The sequence below is a fragment of the Hyaena hyaena genome, unplaced genomic scaffold (genome assembly GCF_003009895.1).
Source record: "Hyaena hyaena isolate Hyena2069 unplaced genomic scaffold, ASM300989v1 scaffold_13, whole genome shotgun sequence".
NCBI classification, from domain to species: domain Eukaryota; kingdom Metazoa; phylum Chordata; class Mammalia; order Carnivora; family Hyaenidae; genus Hyaena; species Hyaena hyaena.
Genome location: NW_024080645.1, coordinates 2,892,384 through 2,906,981, shown reverse-complemented (window position 1 = coordinate 2,906,981; position 14,598 = coordinate 2,892,384). Strand labels below are relative to the sequence as shown.

The following is a 14,598-nucleotide window of genomic DNA, read 5'->3' as shown; positions in this document are numbered from 1 at the left end:
GATTTTGAGCATAGGAATCCTTCTTGATAAACAACAGTTGACTCAGAAGCCCAAATATAAAGCAGGAAATATTGAGGCTACTCTGTGAGCACCAGGAATGGGGCCCATTCCTGTGGGAATCCCTTAAGGCTGCACTAGGACTGTTTGAAAACCACTGTTTTTAATGAATTCTTGGCTTTTCAATTCTATGATTGATGACTGATTAGCTGTATTTGGGGGGCAAGAAAAGAATCATAACCAATACCTGCGCCTTGTTTAACCTGGAGGGAAGTTTGGGGTAGGGAAGGCGGAAGCAGCCTTCACTGAGAGCCTACTGGTAGTTTGGTGGTTTCACCTGTGTTCTTTCATTTGCTCCGCCCCCTGTCCTTGTAGGTGAGTCTTTTCAGCCTCATCTTACAGAAGAGGAGGCTAAGAGCCTTAGAGGTCACATAATTTGCCTAAGATCCTCTGCCTGCAGTGGATCAGGTTTTGTCTGATGCAGTCTTGGATCAGGTTTTGTCTGATGCCAGGGCCTATGTTCTTCACATCGTGTGGTGCGGGGTGGTCTGGACATAGCTAAAAAGGGCATAGGAGAGGGAATCACTCCAGTTTGAGAGGAATTACAAGCCATTCCAAATGTGGGCATCCTGAGAAAAGCAGTTCATAATGTAGCACCAGCACCTTAGCCACGAAGATGTGGGATCCGTAGCACAGAGATGGTCGCTGAAGTATTGAGAATGAACAGTTGCAGAGAAACTACCACGGGTCACTCGGAGGTAGCAAACCCGTGCCAGGGGCAAGGGAAAAAACGCAGAGGGTACAAGCAAGGTGAGAGCCAGGAAAAGGCACTGGATTTGGGGGAGGGGTGGTGATTGGCCATAAGGGCAGAGATGCAGAAGCCACACTGCAAGAATCTAGAGGAGGAAGGCGCCAAGACAGTGGGCCAGCAGTGCGGGCCACGTCAGGCAGGGACAGAATGGGCAAACACTGGATGTCAGCTGGGAAAGAAGAATCATCGGAAGGACCTCTCTAGATCCTGGCATCTGCAGCGTGCTTGAAAGCAAAGGGAAGCCTTCAGCATGATCCAGCCTCGACCGGGTGGCAAGAAGAATTTACAGAGCTCTGGTGTTGCGTTGGTGTGCTTTTAACATTCACCAGTGAATGAAGCTGTGTTTCAAGTGAAATTAAATGGCTTCCATGTCTCAAAATGTGACATGGGGGAAAAATGAGGGATCTTGGAGCCACTTGGAGCCCCGTCTCCTAACCACATGTCAGGATCCAGGGAAGAAGCGCTACGAGGCCATGTGACTGCCTCGGCGTGATCTCTTGTGGACGCGCTCTGTGCGGGTTCCCTGCCTGTTGGCACAGGGCAAGTTTGTTCCCTCTCTTTCCAGAATGGAGTCTCAGAGCTGTGTAAGCTCAGGCGTGGATACACTGTAAATTCAAGTTTGGGTGTGGTAAACATGCCAGCAACTTCTGTCTCTTCTCTGTCTCTATAGGAAGCAGAACATCAGAGGGCCATGCAGAGACGTGCCATTCGTGACGCCAAGACTCCTGACAAGATGAAAAAGTCACAGTTCGTGAAGGAAGACAGCAACCTCACTCTTCAGGAAAAGAAGGAGAAGATCCAGTCAGGCCTGAAGAAGCTAACGGAGCTCGGGACGGTGGACCCGAAGAACAGATACCAGGAGCTGATCAACGACATTGCCAGGGTACGGCTCATGGGGGCACTGGTGGCCTGGCCGTGGATAGAGCCGTCTTGGGGCTTGTGAGGTGACAGTAGCTCTTCACGTGACAGCATGCCTTCAGGGCACTGGCAGATTTGTGTCCTCTCCTCTGGGGAATCTGTTCTGCGTTTTCCAACATGAGGACCTCGCCTGCCCTTTGAGGACTTACTCCATGGCCCAAATCAGCAGGGAGAAGGCTCCAGTTAGAGCTGCCTGTGTGTTAGTTTGTCTTTGGTCTTAAAGAACTCCTCTAGGTCTTTTTAATGCTTCCTGTGAAACATAAATTCACATCAAGTTGGTCATGCAGTTGTTGTTGCGTGTGAATCTTCACAAGTAAGGGGCACTCGTGCAGGCTCAGAGGGTAGGTGTTCGCTGCCGGCCCACAATAGAAATACCATGCACATCGGGGAGCTTGATCACTGATACGGTAAAGTTATCTTTTCTTCCCTCTCCTGACAATGTACTTAAGGGGTTTAAATCAGCTTCACAGGTGAATTTTAACAACATGGAAGTCTATAAAAGTAACACATTTCCGGGGGCACCTGTGTGGCTCAGTCGGTAAAGTGTCCAACTCTTGATTTCAGCTCAGGTCATGACCTTGCAGTTCATGAGTTTGAGCCCCGCATCGGGCTCCGTGCTACTAACAGTGAGGAGTCTGCTTGGGAATCTCTCTCTCCTTCTCGCTCTCTGCCCTCCCCTGCTCACACACACATGCACATTCTCTCTCCCTCTATCTCTCAAAATGAATAAACCTAAAAACAAACGTTAACACATTTCTATACCTCTGAGTACAGGAGGAAAACTTGACAAGATCTGAATGTCTTTGCTAATTTTTGAACATCAGTTGCTTCCTGTTAAGGTGTGGTCATGCCAAGTGGAGTGAAGCACTAGTGTGGATGATTCAAGAAGCACGTGACACTGATCATTATCTTCCTGACTTTAACCACTGTGTCTTAGGATATTCGGAACCAGCGGAGGTACCGACAAAGGAGGAAGGCCGAGCTGGTGAAACTACAGCAAACATACGCTGCCCTGAACTCGAAAGCCACTTTCTATGGAGAGCAGGTGGATTACTACAAAAGCTATATCAAAACCTGCCTGGATAACTTGGCCAGCAAGGGCAAGTGAGTATGTTTTGTGAGAAGAACGTCCGGGGGAAAGGAAGGAGAGGCATCTCAGGTGACCTTGGAAGTTTTTACTTAAAACACGCTGGGTCTGTTTATTGCTCTCGTACTTTATCTTGTTTCTAATTGTTTGCATGACTTCCTAGATCCGTTTGTTGTTGTATGTTGTAAGTAAATAACATAGCGGGTATTTCAGGGATACTTATTTGTGAGCATCCCTTGTTCCAAAATATCCTCGCGGGCCTAGAGATCAAAGAATCATGGAAGGAGGTTAGTTAGTGCTCCCCAAACCTGGATGTCCCTTAAGATCACTTCAGGAATATACTGGACATTTTGATCCTCTTGTCTCTCTTTTACACCTCTTGGGGACAGGATCCCAGACACCAGCTTTTTCCCAGCTGCCAAAGAGGGTCTGATGCAGCCTTCCTGGTGCGGCTGCAGCCAGCGGTACACCCATTCTGTAGGGAGGGAAACTGAGAACTCAGAGGTGTGAGGTGGTAAGTTCTATTTGTAGGGCTGCTTTCCTTTCCACCTCTCACTCTTCAGTGTAAGAATTTTTGAACCTCAGAAAGGTTGAGTGAACAGAACAATAGACACCCATACACCCTTCACCCAGATTTACCTGTTTTAAACATTTTGCCGCACCAGCCTCCCTTCCCTGGCTTGCTTGCTCTTCTACCTGCTCTCTAGCTGTCTCTGTCTTTCCCTCCCTAGAATGCTGAGGTGAGGCAGGGCTGATGTGCCAGCATAAAGATCAGACCCACCCGACCCAGCTTGCGGCACTGGCTCCTGTGACCTTTTGGTGTGTCCCCTCATTCTTCAAGCACTTACTGACTTGGTCTAGGCACAAGGTGTTCCTGGGGCAACTTCTGCTTTCTCCCCCCAGGCTTGGAATTTGCTATTTCTTCAGGCATTCCTGATTCCTTCTAATGAGGAACCGTGTGTAGAGGCCAATATCTAGGCACTAGATGTGCTCATTCCCGCAGGGTCGTCATTGTTTCTAGGCGAGTTAGGGCCTCGTTTTCTGTTTAATGGCTGTGTGGTGTTCCGTTGCATAGATGGATGTAACAATCAATTCTCTAATAATAGACATTTATGTTGTTTCCAGTTACTTAAAAAATTCTGCACCAGATAACCTCTTGTACATAGGTTACTTTGCAAATGCAAGGATATTTTTGAAGATAAATATCATACAGTTGTAATTTCTCTACGTGTTGCAGTTCCTCCCATAGCAGTTACTCCTGTGCCAGCATTCCTGCCCGTTTCTTGAGAACCTTCCTTTGGGACCCCCAGATCCCTGGTCCTCACGTGGGTCTCTATTCTTCCCTCGCTTACTTTTGAAAATCACGTATCTTGATTGTCCCAATAGCCTCCTAAAGTCTGTTTCTTGTTCCTTGTCCCCACTCCTGTGTGTTTGCTACACTGGCTTAAAATTTTTTTTAGTTACTTATTCTGAGATACTTTTTTCCCTGCACAGCTAAGGGCCAGTACAGTTCCTTCAGGAAGCGTTAGTACCCTGCACACTTATAGGCACGGGGGTGTTGAGAAGGACCCAGAGAGATGACACAGACTGTCAAATTCACATGGGTTTTCAAATACAAATAAATTGAAGGCCAAAGCAGTTTAGTGATGTTTCACCTGTTTCTGTTCTGCAGAAATATTACTCGGGCTAATCCTAACACTTATTTGACATTTTAGAATCCATGTTACTTCGGCTTGTGTAGGGGAAGTCTGTTTTCTGGCCTCTTACCCATGAATTACCAACAGGCTTGTAGTTACTGATAGAAAGTGACATGAGGTGATTTTCTTACAGGGTCTCCAAGAAGCCTAGGGAAATGAAAGGAAAGAAGAGCAAAAAGATTTCTCTGAAATACACAGCAGCAAGACTACATGAAAAAGGAGTCCTTCTGGAAATTGAGGACCTGCAAGTAAACCAGTGAGTACTTACTGTTTTGTTTTCTATCTTGATTTTGTCTCTGCACTTATCACATCTAATTCCCTTTCTTTCTATTACCTGCATAGTTGTTTTCATATCTTCTATTTATTTATACATCTGTTTAGGTGCAGCATTCCTAATGCTCAGAGTTAATTTGTCTGTCACAGAAGAGAAAGTATTAGTTCCTCTTTGTTGTGGAATATTTGCCTGAAACCGTGTTCACACCTACTTCTGTTAGCCCCATCTTAACTTTTTTTTTTTCCCTTATTTTTTTCTTTTAAATGTTTATTATTTTGGTGGGGGCAGACCTCAAGCAGGCTCCGCACTGTCAGCACAGAGCCCAACGCGGGGCTCAATCCCATGAACTGTGAGATCATGACCTGAGCTGAAATCAAGAGTTGGACGCTTAACCAACAGCCCCTAGGCGCCCCAGGTTTTCCTCTTTAGAGCAGGAAACCATTTTGTATTCCTTTTCTGTCTAAACCAAGAATAAAGAAGAAGAACAAGAAGAGGAGATTACGTTATTCCACCTGAGGCTAGGAGTCAGGGACTTCCCCTGATTCTCTCCCCTGGGAAGGGCCAGCCAGCGCTGCACAAAGCTTCTGGGTCTGGCCTCGCTGTCGCTGTCGTTAGCAGGCGTTTGTTGAGTGTCTGCTCAGTCGGCCCTGTGACCTTACACAGCTGAGCCTTCTGATTTTGTGTCTGTTGACACAACAACAACTTTGTTTAAAAAGAAACTTGAAGTTTTTTGATCCTAAAATAATATGCATTCATTACTGAACTTTGGAAATTGGTGAAACATAAAGAAATAGAATAAAAGCATTTCTAATTTCACAAGCCACAGATAGCCACAGAAATAATTAGTGCATGCATGTTCTATGCCTCTGTTCACCGAAGATTATCTAACTATCCACTTATTTATCTACCTAGTATTTTTTTAACATATATTGTAAAAATAGTGATGTATCCAATTTTTTCTCATAACATTTTGAGAATTTTTCACATTCTTTGAAAGCCTCCTTTATTTATTTATTTATTTATTTATTTTACAAACAGTTTATTGTCAAATTGGTTTCCACATAACACCCACTGCTCATCCCCACAAGTGCCCTCCTCCATGCCCATTCCCCCCCCCCCCCCCACATCCATCAGTCCTCAGTTTTTGTCAGCATTCAAGACTCTCTCATGGTTTGCCTCTCTCCCTTTCCCCCACCATTTCCCCCCTTCTTCTCCCCCTTGTTCCTCAGTTAAGTTCCTCCTAATCCTCCTATATGTGCAAACATATGATATTTGTCCTTCTCTGCCTGACTGATTTCGCTCAGCATAACACCCTCAAGGTCCATCCATGTTGCTACACGTGGCCAGATTTTATTGTTTCTCATTGCCATGTAGTATTCCATGGTATAGATAAACCACATCTTCTTGATCCATTCGTCCGTTGATGGACACTTAGGCTCTTTCCATGTTTTGGCTATTGTGGAGAGTGCTGCTATGAACATTGGGGTACATGTGATCCTGTCCATCAGCATTTCTGTATCCCTTGGGTAAATTCCTAGCAGTGCTATTGCTGGTTCCTAGGGGAGTTCTGTTGTTAGTTTCCTGAGGAACCTCCACGCTGTTTTCCAGAGGTGAAAGCCTCCTTTTAAATGGCCACACAATGCTCCATATTGTAGTTGAAAACCATTCACCTGTACGACATTTAAGTTGATTTTACTTTTTACGCTATTACACTTGTGGTGTGTCTTTATATGTAAATCTTTGGTTTTTATTTCTATTTTTTATGATAGATGTCTAAACATGGACTTTCTGCTCAAAGTATTAAAATTATTAAGTTATTATTATTATAAAAAACACAAGACCTAACCTTGACTATTGTAACTTTTTTTTTTTTAATGATTTATTTATTTCTGAGAGAGAGAGTGAGAGGCAGCGTGAGCAGGGGAGGGTCAGAGAGAGAGGGAGGTACAGAATCCAAGGCAGGCTCCAGGCCCTGAGCTGTCAGCACAGAGCCCGACGCGGGGCTCGAACCCACAAACTGTGAGATCATGACCTGAGCTCAAGTCGGACGCTTAACCAACTGAGCCACCCAGTCGCCCCTATTGTAACTATTTTTAAGTGTCAAGTTCAGTAGTGTTAAGTGTATTCACGTTGCTGTATAACAGCCGTCCAGAACCTTTCATCTTACCAGACCAAAACTCTACCCATTAGATAGTAGCTCCCCATTTCCTCTCCCCCAGCCCCGGACAACCACCCCTCAACTCCCTGTTTTCATGTATTCGACCCCTCTAGGCACCTCATATAAGTGGAGTCATACAGCACTTGTCTTTGTAACTGGCTAATTTTACTTAGCACTGTGTCCTCATGGTTCATCCATGTTGTAGCATGAGACAGATTTCTTTTTAAGGCTGAATAAAATCCCACTGTACATAGATGTACCACATTATGTGTCCATCAGTGAACATTTGGGCTGCTTCCACCTCTTGGCTACTGTGAATGATCCGCTGTGAATGTGGAAGTATAAATATCTCTTTGGGATCCTGCTTTCAGCCCTTTTGGATTTATACCCCAAAGTAGGATTGCTGGATCACATGCTAGTTTTTTGTTTTGTTTTGTTTATTGTCAAGTGGATTTCCATATAATACCCAGTGCTCATTCCAACAGGTGCCCTCCTTCATGCCCAATCACATGCTACTTTTAAGTTTTTGAAGAACTGCCATACTATTTTCGATAGCAGATGAAAAAATATATATAGAATTTTGCAGTAGTGTCAGAAATGTATATGGAAATACTTACTACTTTCTTGCCATTATTGAATAGTAAAATAATTTTCAATGTTTTTGAATTCAGAAATTAAAAGACAATACCTAATTTTATTTAAAATTTTTGTTTAAACATTTTATTTAGTTTTGAGAGACACAGACAGAGCGTGAGCAGGAGAGGGACAGAGAGAGAGAGAGAGAGAGAGAGAATTCGAAGCAGGCCTCCAGGCTCTAAGCTGTCAGCACAGAGCCTGATGCAGGGCTTGAACCCACAAACCATGAGATCATGACCTGAGCTGAAGTCAGATGCTTAACTGACTGAACCACCCAGGTGCTCAATTTTATTTTTTTAAATAGAGGGTTTTTTTGGGAGGTGGGGGGAGAGTGCACGCAGGGGAGAGGCAGAGGGAGAGAGAGAATCCCAAGCAGTTTCCACGCCTAGCAGAGCCCATCTTGGTGCTCGATCCCACAACCCTGGATCATGACCTGAGCTGAAATCAAGAGTTAGATGCTCAACTAACTGAGCCACCTAGATGCCCCTAGTATCTCATTTTAAAACTTGGCTTTTCTTAGAATCTAGGTGTGTGTGTGTGTGTGTGTGTGTGTGTGTGTGTGTGTGTGTGAGAATCATGGCTTATTATTTGTATTTTCTCTGGTCACTTTTCAGTTGGGGATCTTGGTCTTTTTGAGGTTTTTTGTGTTGAACACTTTATGCACTTTTCAAGTCTGTCTCACATTTATTCTCTTTTCTCTTTTTGTCATTATTTTCTACTGTTCAAATGCCATCCATTTTTTTGCCTCTTTCTCCTTTTTAATTTGTTATGATAGGCTTAGAAACCAAATAACAAATCAAACTGGTTAAAATAAAATTACTTATCACACAAAGTGCCTTTAAGGAATGACCCCGGAGGACCTCCTGTTGAGTAAGATGTGCGTGTTCTAGTGTGTGGACTTTGTGACCCCTCTCGCAGCTTCTTTGTGGCCGGTTTTGCATCACTCATGCCTCTCAGCTCTGTTCCTAGTAGACAGGTTTGCTCCGTAGTTGAGTTCTAGAAATTTGGGCTGATGCACTTGATCACCCAGGGAACAATGGGCTCCTACCTTCCTCTGGTGCCATGAAATTCGCAGGCATGTGACATGTTAAGAATGAGCGGTACCTTCAGGATTTTCCAAAATGCTGGCACTTGGTTCGTTTATACCTATAGCCTCTCCTCTCACGGTTCTTTTTGTTCTGACCCTTTTTCCTTACGCTCTTCTCGTAACCCTCAAACACGCCTGCATTGACACGCACACCTTTCATCCCTCTCCTTCCAGGACAGTAATCTGTCGTTAGGTTTCAGCAGTGGCCACAGGGAAGGCCGAAAATTCCTGTGACGTCATGCCTTCGGCAGCCATCATGGCATTCCTCAGGGGTTCCCCTTCAGTGGTGTGCGAGGCTGCGGGGGCGTTGCCTGCCTCTCCCCAGGTCTCTGGCGTGTGGCGCTTAGAGTGGCAGCCCCGCGCTCCTCCACCCACAGAACTTTTGGACCTACTTGGACCTTTATTCTGTACCCCCGTCACTCTTGAAGATTGTCAATCTCCTTTCTGCGTTTCATAGAATATTGTTACCGAGAATGTAAAACTCATACCCTCACGATGTTCTGTTTAAACAGGTTTAAAAATGTTATCTTTGAAATCAGTCCAACAGAAGAAGTTGGAGACTTTGAGGTGAAAGCCAAGTTCATGGGCGTTCAAATGGAGACGTTTATGCTACATTACCAGGTGGGTGTGCGCCCCGCAGAACCAAAAGCTCTGTGGGCGAGCCAGTTGTGCTCTCGTTGGGGCAGGGGACCCGGGTGGGGACGGCCATGCGCTGGGCTCCATACGGGAGGGAAGGAGCCCAGGGGCCCCGTGCTCTGCTGTCCCTGGTCTGTATACTCTCCAGGCAGCTCCGGCAGATGCCTACGTCTCCGGAAAGCTTTTACCTCAAGCCTCAATTTGTGTTGCCACTAAATCAAACTGATGCCTTGACCTTGAACAAAATGCTTAAGTGTTGTTTAAGTGTAGAAAATTGTAAGCCTACTCAGTAACTTGAAATCTTTTCTCTCATTTTGATTTGAGGTAGGTGCTTACATGTGTGTTTCTGACAAGGCGTGTGTCAATTGTATCTTTGGAAACTGAATCCCATTTTAAATTCGGAAAGAGCGGTGCAGTAAATCATTTTATAACGTAATTTTACCTAATTTTTATTTTGAAATATCTCTAGTTTTTATGCATTGGAAAAGCTCTGGGCAACGCGAGGCCTCCTGGGTGCTGCCCTGAGTCCTGCGGCCTGTGTGTCCGGGCCGGTTCCGGCCCGTCATCACACTGCCACTCACTGTCACGCTCTGTGGGCCTGGCAGGCACCATCTCTGCACGTACTGACCCCGCATCCGCTCCTTTATTCCTCTGTCATTTCCGGGGGGCAGGGGTGGCTTTCACATGTGTGCCCACCTCCAACCAGCAGCCCCAGCTGGTTCCTCCTTCGCCTTCATAACCTTTGGAGGTGCGTCTGTTGACTCGTCAGCTGTTACCCCTCACCCCGCAGATGTGGGCTCCCCACAGGCCTGCAGTGTGTCTTTGTGTCCTTCTCAGTGCTGAGACCCTCGGCATGTTAGCCGAGCCACGGTGAACGGTTGTGGGAGGCGCGTGCTCTAGTTCTTACACAGAGGATCCTGTCCTGCCTTCACCTCACCAGACTTGCGCGGGCCTCAGGGAGCGCGTTCCTCCGCACACATTCACGAAGTGTGGAGCGAGTACCGGGCGCCGGGTGTTAGGTCGGGCAGTGACGGGGCGGGTGACACACCAGGGCCTTGGTTCTCATGGAGCTGCTAGGATTTTTCTGAAAGATGAGTTGGTTGATCATCCGGGTCCTTCCAAGCTCTTTGACTCTTACTTTCTCATCACCTCTGTTCTGAAGTTTACAGGTGAGACCACTCAGGCTTCCTAAATTTGCTGTGGACAGTGGAGGGTGCTGGGAAGAGCAGGGGCTTGGCCCTCAGATCAGATCACTCCGGCCGCCTCTGTACTGTTGGACAAGTCTCTGAGCATCTCTGAGCCTCACCTTTAAACTTGGGATAATCACACCTATGAGATTTTTATCAGGACTTAAAAACACACTAATGTGATTACATAATGATGAGCACATAGTAGGCACAATAAACATTTTGTCCTTTTCCTTCTTGGCCTTCCGAATATAAAAGCTTTCTCATGTGAGATAGAAATGAAGACTGTACCATCGAGACAACATTGGTGGCCTCATCTTGTTTTCAGTGATGAGTTTATTTTATCGTAGACTGAAATGCCTTCACCTTCTCCAGGCGCCCCATCGCTTAGACAAACTTAGAGACACGTTAATGTAACTTCTGAAAGAAGTAGCATGTGTGATAAATGAGCCTGCTGCTTTTTCTTTCCATGTTTTGTGCATTTGGATATGAACCACGTGACCTCTTCACTCCAGTTTAGCAGAAAATTCTGTTGACCAGTGTGCCCTGTTCCTTGAGCTATGGGGGTGGTTGTGCGGTGGACAGGCCCGTCAGCGGGCACTTCTTCCTCGCGCCATATTCCACATCTGTCCTTCCTCACTCATTGTGGGTCCCTTCCTGCACCGCGTCCTTCCGTGTTCCACAGACCTGACTCACTGTGCGTGTTTTCCCGAACAGGACCTGCTGCAGCTTCAGTACGAAGGCGTCGCGGTCATGAAATTATTTAACAGAGCTAAAGTAAATGTCAACCTCCTCATCTTCCTTCTCAACAAAAAGTTCTACGGAAAGTAACCAGTTGCTGCCGCCGGCCCCAGGGGAGCCAGCGGAGAAGCTCGCCTTCCTCGGCTCCGTCTTTACTCAGCGGAAGCAAAGGCCAGCCCCCAACAAAGCCTCAACCCGATGTGCTCCCAGCGCCACAGTTTTCCCTCCTCCCGCTCTCCTGGGACGCCTGCCGCCCCTTTCCCGTAGTGAAATTGTATTTCAGGCTCAGTCTGACCCTCCCGTTCCTTCCTTCTCCTCTGTCACATAGGAAAGAGTGGGAGCCCCGCTAAAATCTCCCTCGGTCGCTCCCGTCCCCGAGCCCGCATTGCTATATCGTACGCTCTGGTGTCTGTCCGAATCAGCAACAGGGTTGGTAGGGTTTGATTTCTCGTTGTTTGGAAGTGGGAGCGTCAGCACTGGTGAGACACATGCTGTAAGGCACGCGACCAGCACGTCAGGTCATCTAGAATTCATAGGTTGTCATTTAAAGGTGCAGTTCCTCTATGTCTCCATCCCGACGGTCAGGTGGAAGGACCCGGGGGCTCCCTGGGCCTCCTGTCTGTTTTCCTCTATGCGCAGGAGCTACAGAAGTCACCATTCTGTGCTCAAAGGAAACGTTTCTAGCAAAGGGGAGATACGGTGTTCAGATTGCACCGTTACGTTTGAGCAGTGCTGTTGGGGGAGCGCTCTCGCTAGTGGGTGGGACGGTCCCGCCGATACAAGCCAGCTCTCCGGGCAAGTTCCCAGGGCTCTGCGGCACCCGCTGTCTCCGCTGGTGCGCAGAGGTGGGCTCCGTCCCCTCCGTCCCCCAAGGCGTCCCCTTTGTCCCCGTGGCCAGGGGACAGATGAGCCCTAGCATAGAATGTAATTGTCTTCAAAACTGTTTTATATCTTGAGTGCCTTATTAAAGTGTAGATTTATTTCTTAAAATGTGGGTGATCAGAATTTTGAAGATTTATATAATGCTTTAAAAGCCTTTCGAATACTGTAAGAAAGGGGTTTTTTAAAAATTGGCTTATCTGTATATCTGAACTCTTAAAACTTATAGCTAAAACACTAGGATTTATCTGCAGGGCTGCAGGGAGATAATTCTGCTTTAAATAGACTGAGTCAAAACCAAATGAAACCAACCAACTGATGTTAACTTGGTATTAACATCTTCTTTTTCCCATTTCTCTCTCTCGTCCTGCTGCCCACGCTGCGCCTGTATCTTACGAGCTCCCATTTTCTGGGGTTAGTCAGAAACCATTGAGTTCTAAACTTTGAATTTAGGAAGCTTTTATTATTAGGTAAAAAGTCATGTACTTAAACAACAACAATAACAAACTGTTTACCCAGGAAAATACATTAGAAATCATGCTAAAGTTTAACAAAATAAACTTACATGAAAAAATTTACAGATGTATATTAAAAGCCAATAACCTGTTTCGTTAATAACAAATTATGCGGTGTGTCCCTGTTACAAAAGGAGCCGCTGGAGATGTGTTTCTCACAAGAGACTGTTTACACGGTCAGGTCAGCCGTCGTGTGAATGTGAGTTGTCCAAGCCCGCACGCTCCAGACGGGAAGAGGTGAGGTGTGGAGCGCGTGACCCGAGACTCCACCGGCCCGACCTTGTTTCTTACTGTATTTTGGAAACTCATTTTTTGGTAGACATTTTCCTCAGATCAAAACCAGATGCTATTACAAGTAGCATCACCTCAAAACCTGGGACCAAAGTGTCCAGCCTTTTCCCTTAAGAGGATGCCCATCCCAGGCGCTCTTTGGGCCTCACAGGCCACACGCACCATAGACCATGAGCAAAGTTTACAACTCCTGTAATGACATACAACGTGTTAACTGTTTGTAAAGATGATGGTGCCCTCGAGACAACCTCTAACACAAAATAGCACAAAAGGCGCTTGGAGATTTTGCTGGTGACCGTGTAGAATTATGGTCACAACAGCATCAAAAAGGCCCCGCGTGAACTCAAGTCAGGCTCCGAAGACCTTTTAGCTCTTCCTACTTCTATTTATTAGCTGTGGCGCCCTCTGCCCTGTCCCTCCTCCCCCTCGTCTGCCGCCGGCTGTCGTGACATTTATCATGAACATACTTCCAACAATTTGGACTGCCCATCAGATTGCTGCACACAATTGCCTTTGTATCTCTGTATGAAATAAAAGGTCATTTGTTCATGTTTGTGTTTATTTTTCTCAGTTTCATTGTTAGTAGTTCCTGTTGAACAGCGTTGACTGGAGCAAGACCTAATGGATTGAAAACTGCCTCGGTCTTTCTGAGGGAGCAAAGCCAGGTCAGCTGTCAGACCGCTGGCTTGTCTCTAAGTGGCGTTTGCCAGGGGAGTTTAGCCTTTTTAAGGTGTAATAACTGCTTCACGTAGCCTGGACCTGAAACGACGTGGGGGCGGGGAGAACACGCACCACCTCTGATTGGGGACACTCGCTGCAGCGTTTGCCACTGTCCTGTGAACACGGCACACCAGGTGTGGCCACGCGGTCACAGGAGACCCCTCGGGGCCCTGTCTGCTCCGTACCGGTCACCAGAGGGGACTGGGGGAAGTCGCGTATGGACAAAGTAAACAGCAAAAGGGGAAACAAGAAGTGGCTTCCTTTTAAGTAAGGCCCCAGGGGACAGCCTCACTTAAAAACACAAATGTGTATGTAAGCATCCTGTTGTGTTTATAAACTGTGGCCAGACTCTATTGGAAAATTAGGGACTAGGAAAGAAGAGAAAAACCAGAATAATTCCCCAGTAAACAAGTGAAAAATGGGAGAAGATGGCATGATGGGGACGGTGATGTGCGCGGGCTCCCCAGCCAGCAGCCTCCGTCCTTGAAACCACTTCGGCTCTACGTCGTCCTGCAAAGAAATCAAGGGAGCCGGGTGCTTGTCAAGACCTAAGATGTTAAATAAGGAAACCACACAAAGGGAAATAGGACGGGAAGCGGGCACCTCAGGTGATGCACTTGATCTTAGCCAAAAGGCCGAGAAACGATCGTAGCCCAGGTGATGCAGGTGGACGCACGTGTCCCTGGAGGCCCCGCGTCTGTGCCTGTGCAAACCCACGACGATCTGGGGACAGCTGCACCCCTCCGCGAATTTCAGGTTTGACAGCTGCTTTATTTATAATGTTTAGATTATGAAGTGTGTGATTGCCAACATATTGTGGGTTTCAAGATCAGTTATTTCGCTTTGAAACCTATGAAACAGAACCCCTGATCCTCTTTTTTTTTTTTTTTTTTTTTAATACTCCCTGCTCACCGCAGCGAGGGTGGCCACACCTGTCGCCATATGTCATGACAGTCTGTTGCCT

The 14,598-nt window shown here is 46.5% G+C and overlaps 1 protein-coding gene across 1 annotated transcript in view; it reads left to right on the top strand.

The window, feature by feature from the left end:
- The window catches only part of IQGAP1 (IQ motif containing GTPase activating protein 1), a 101,554-nt gene extending 88,091 nt beyond the window's left edge, over positions 1–13,463 (top strand). Inside the window, exons 34-38 of the mRNA XM_039256899.1 lie at positions 1,479–1,691; positions 2,664–2,830; positions 4,644–4,766; positions 9,178–9,286; positions 11,206–13,463. Of these exons, the coding sequence (XP_039112830.1) occupies positions 1,479–1,691; positions 2,664–2,830; positions 4,644–4,766; positions 9,178–9,286; positions 11,206–11,319 (726 nt within the window). The 3' untranslated portion in view covers positions 11,320–13,463. The remainder of the gene's footprint in view (positions 1–1,478; positions 1,692–2,663; positions 2,831–4,643; positions 4,767–9,177; positions 9,287–11,205) is intronic.
- Positions 13,464–14,598: the final 1,135 nt, after the last annotated feature.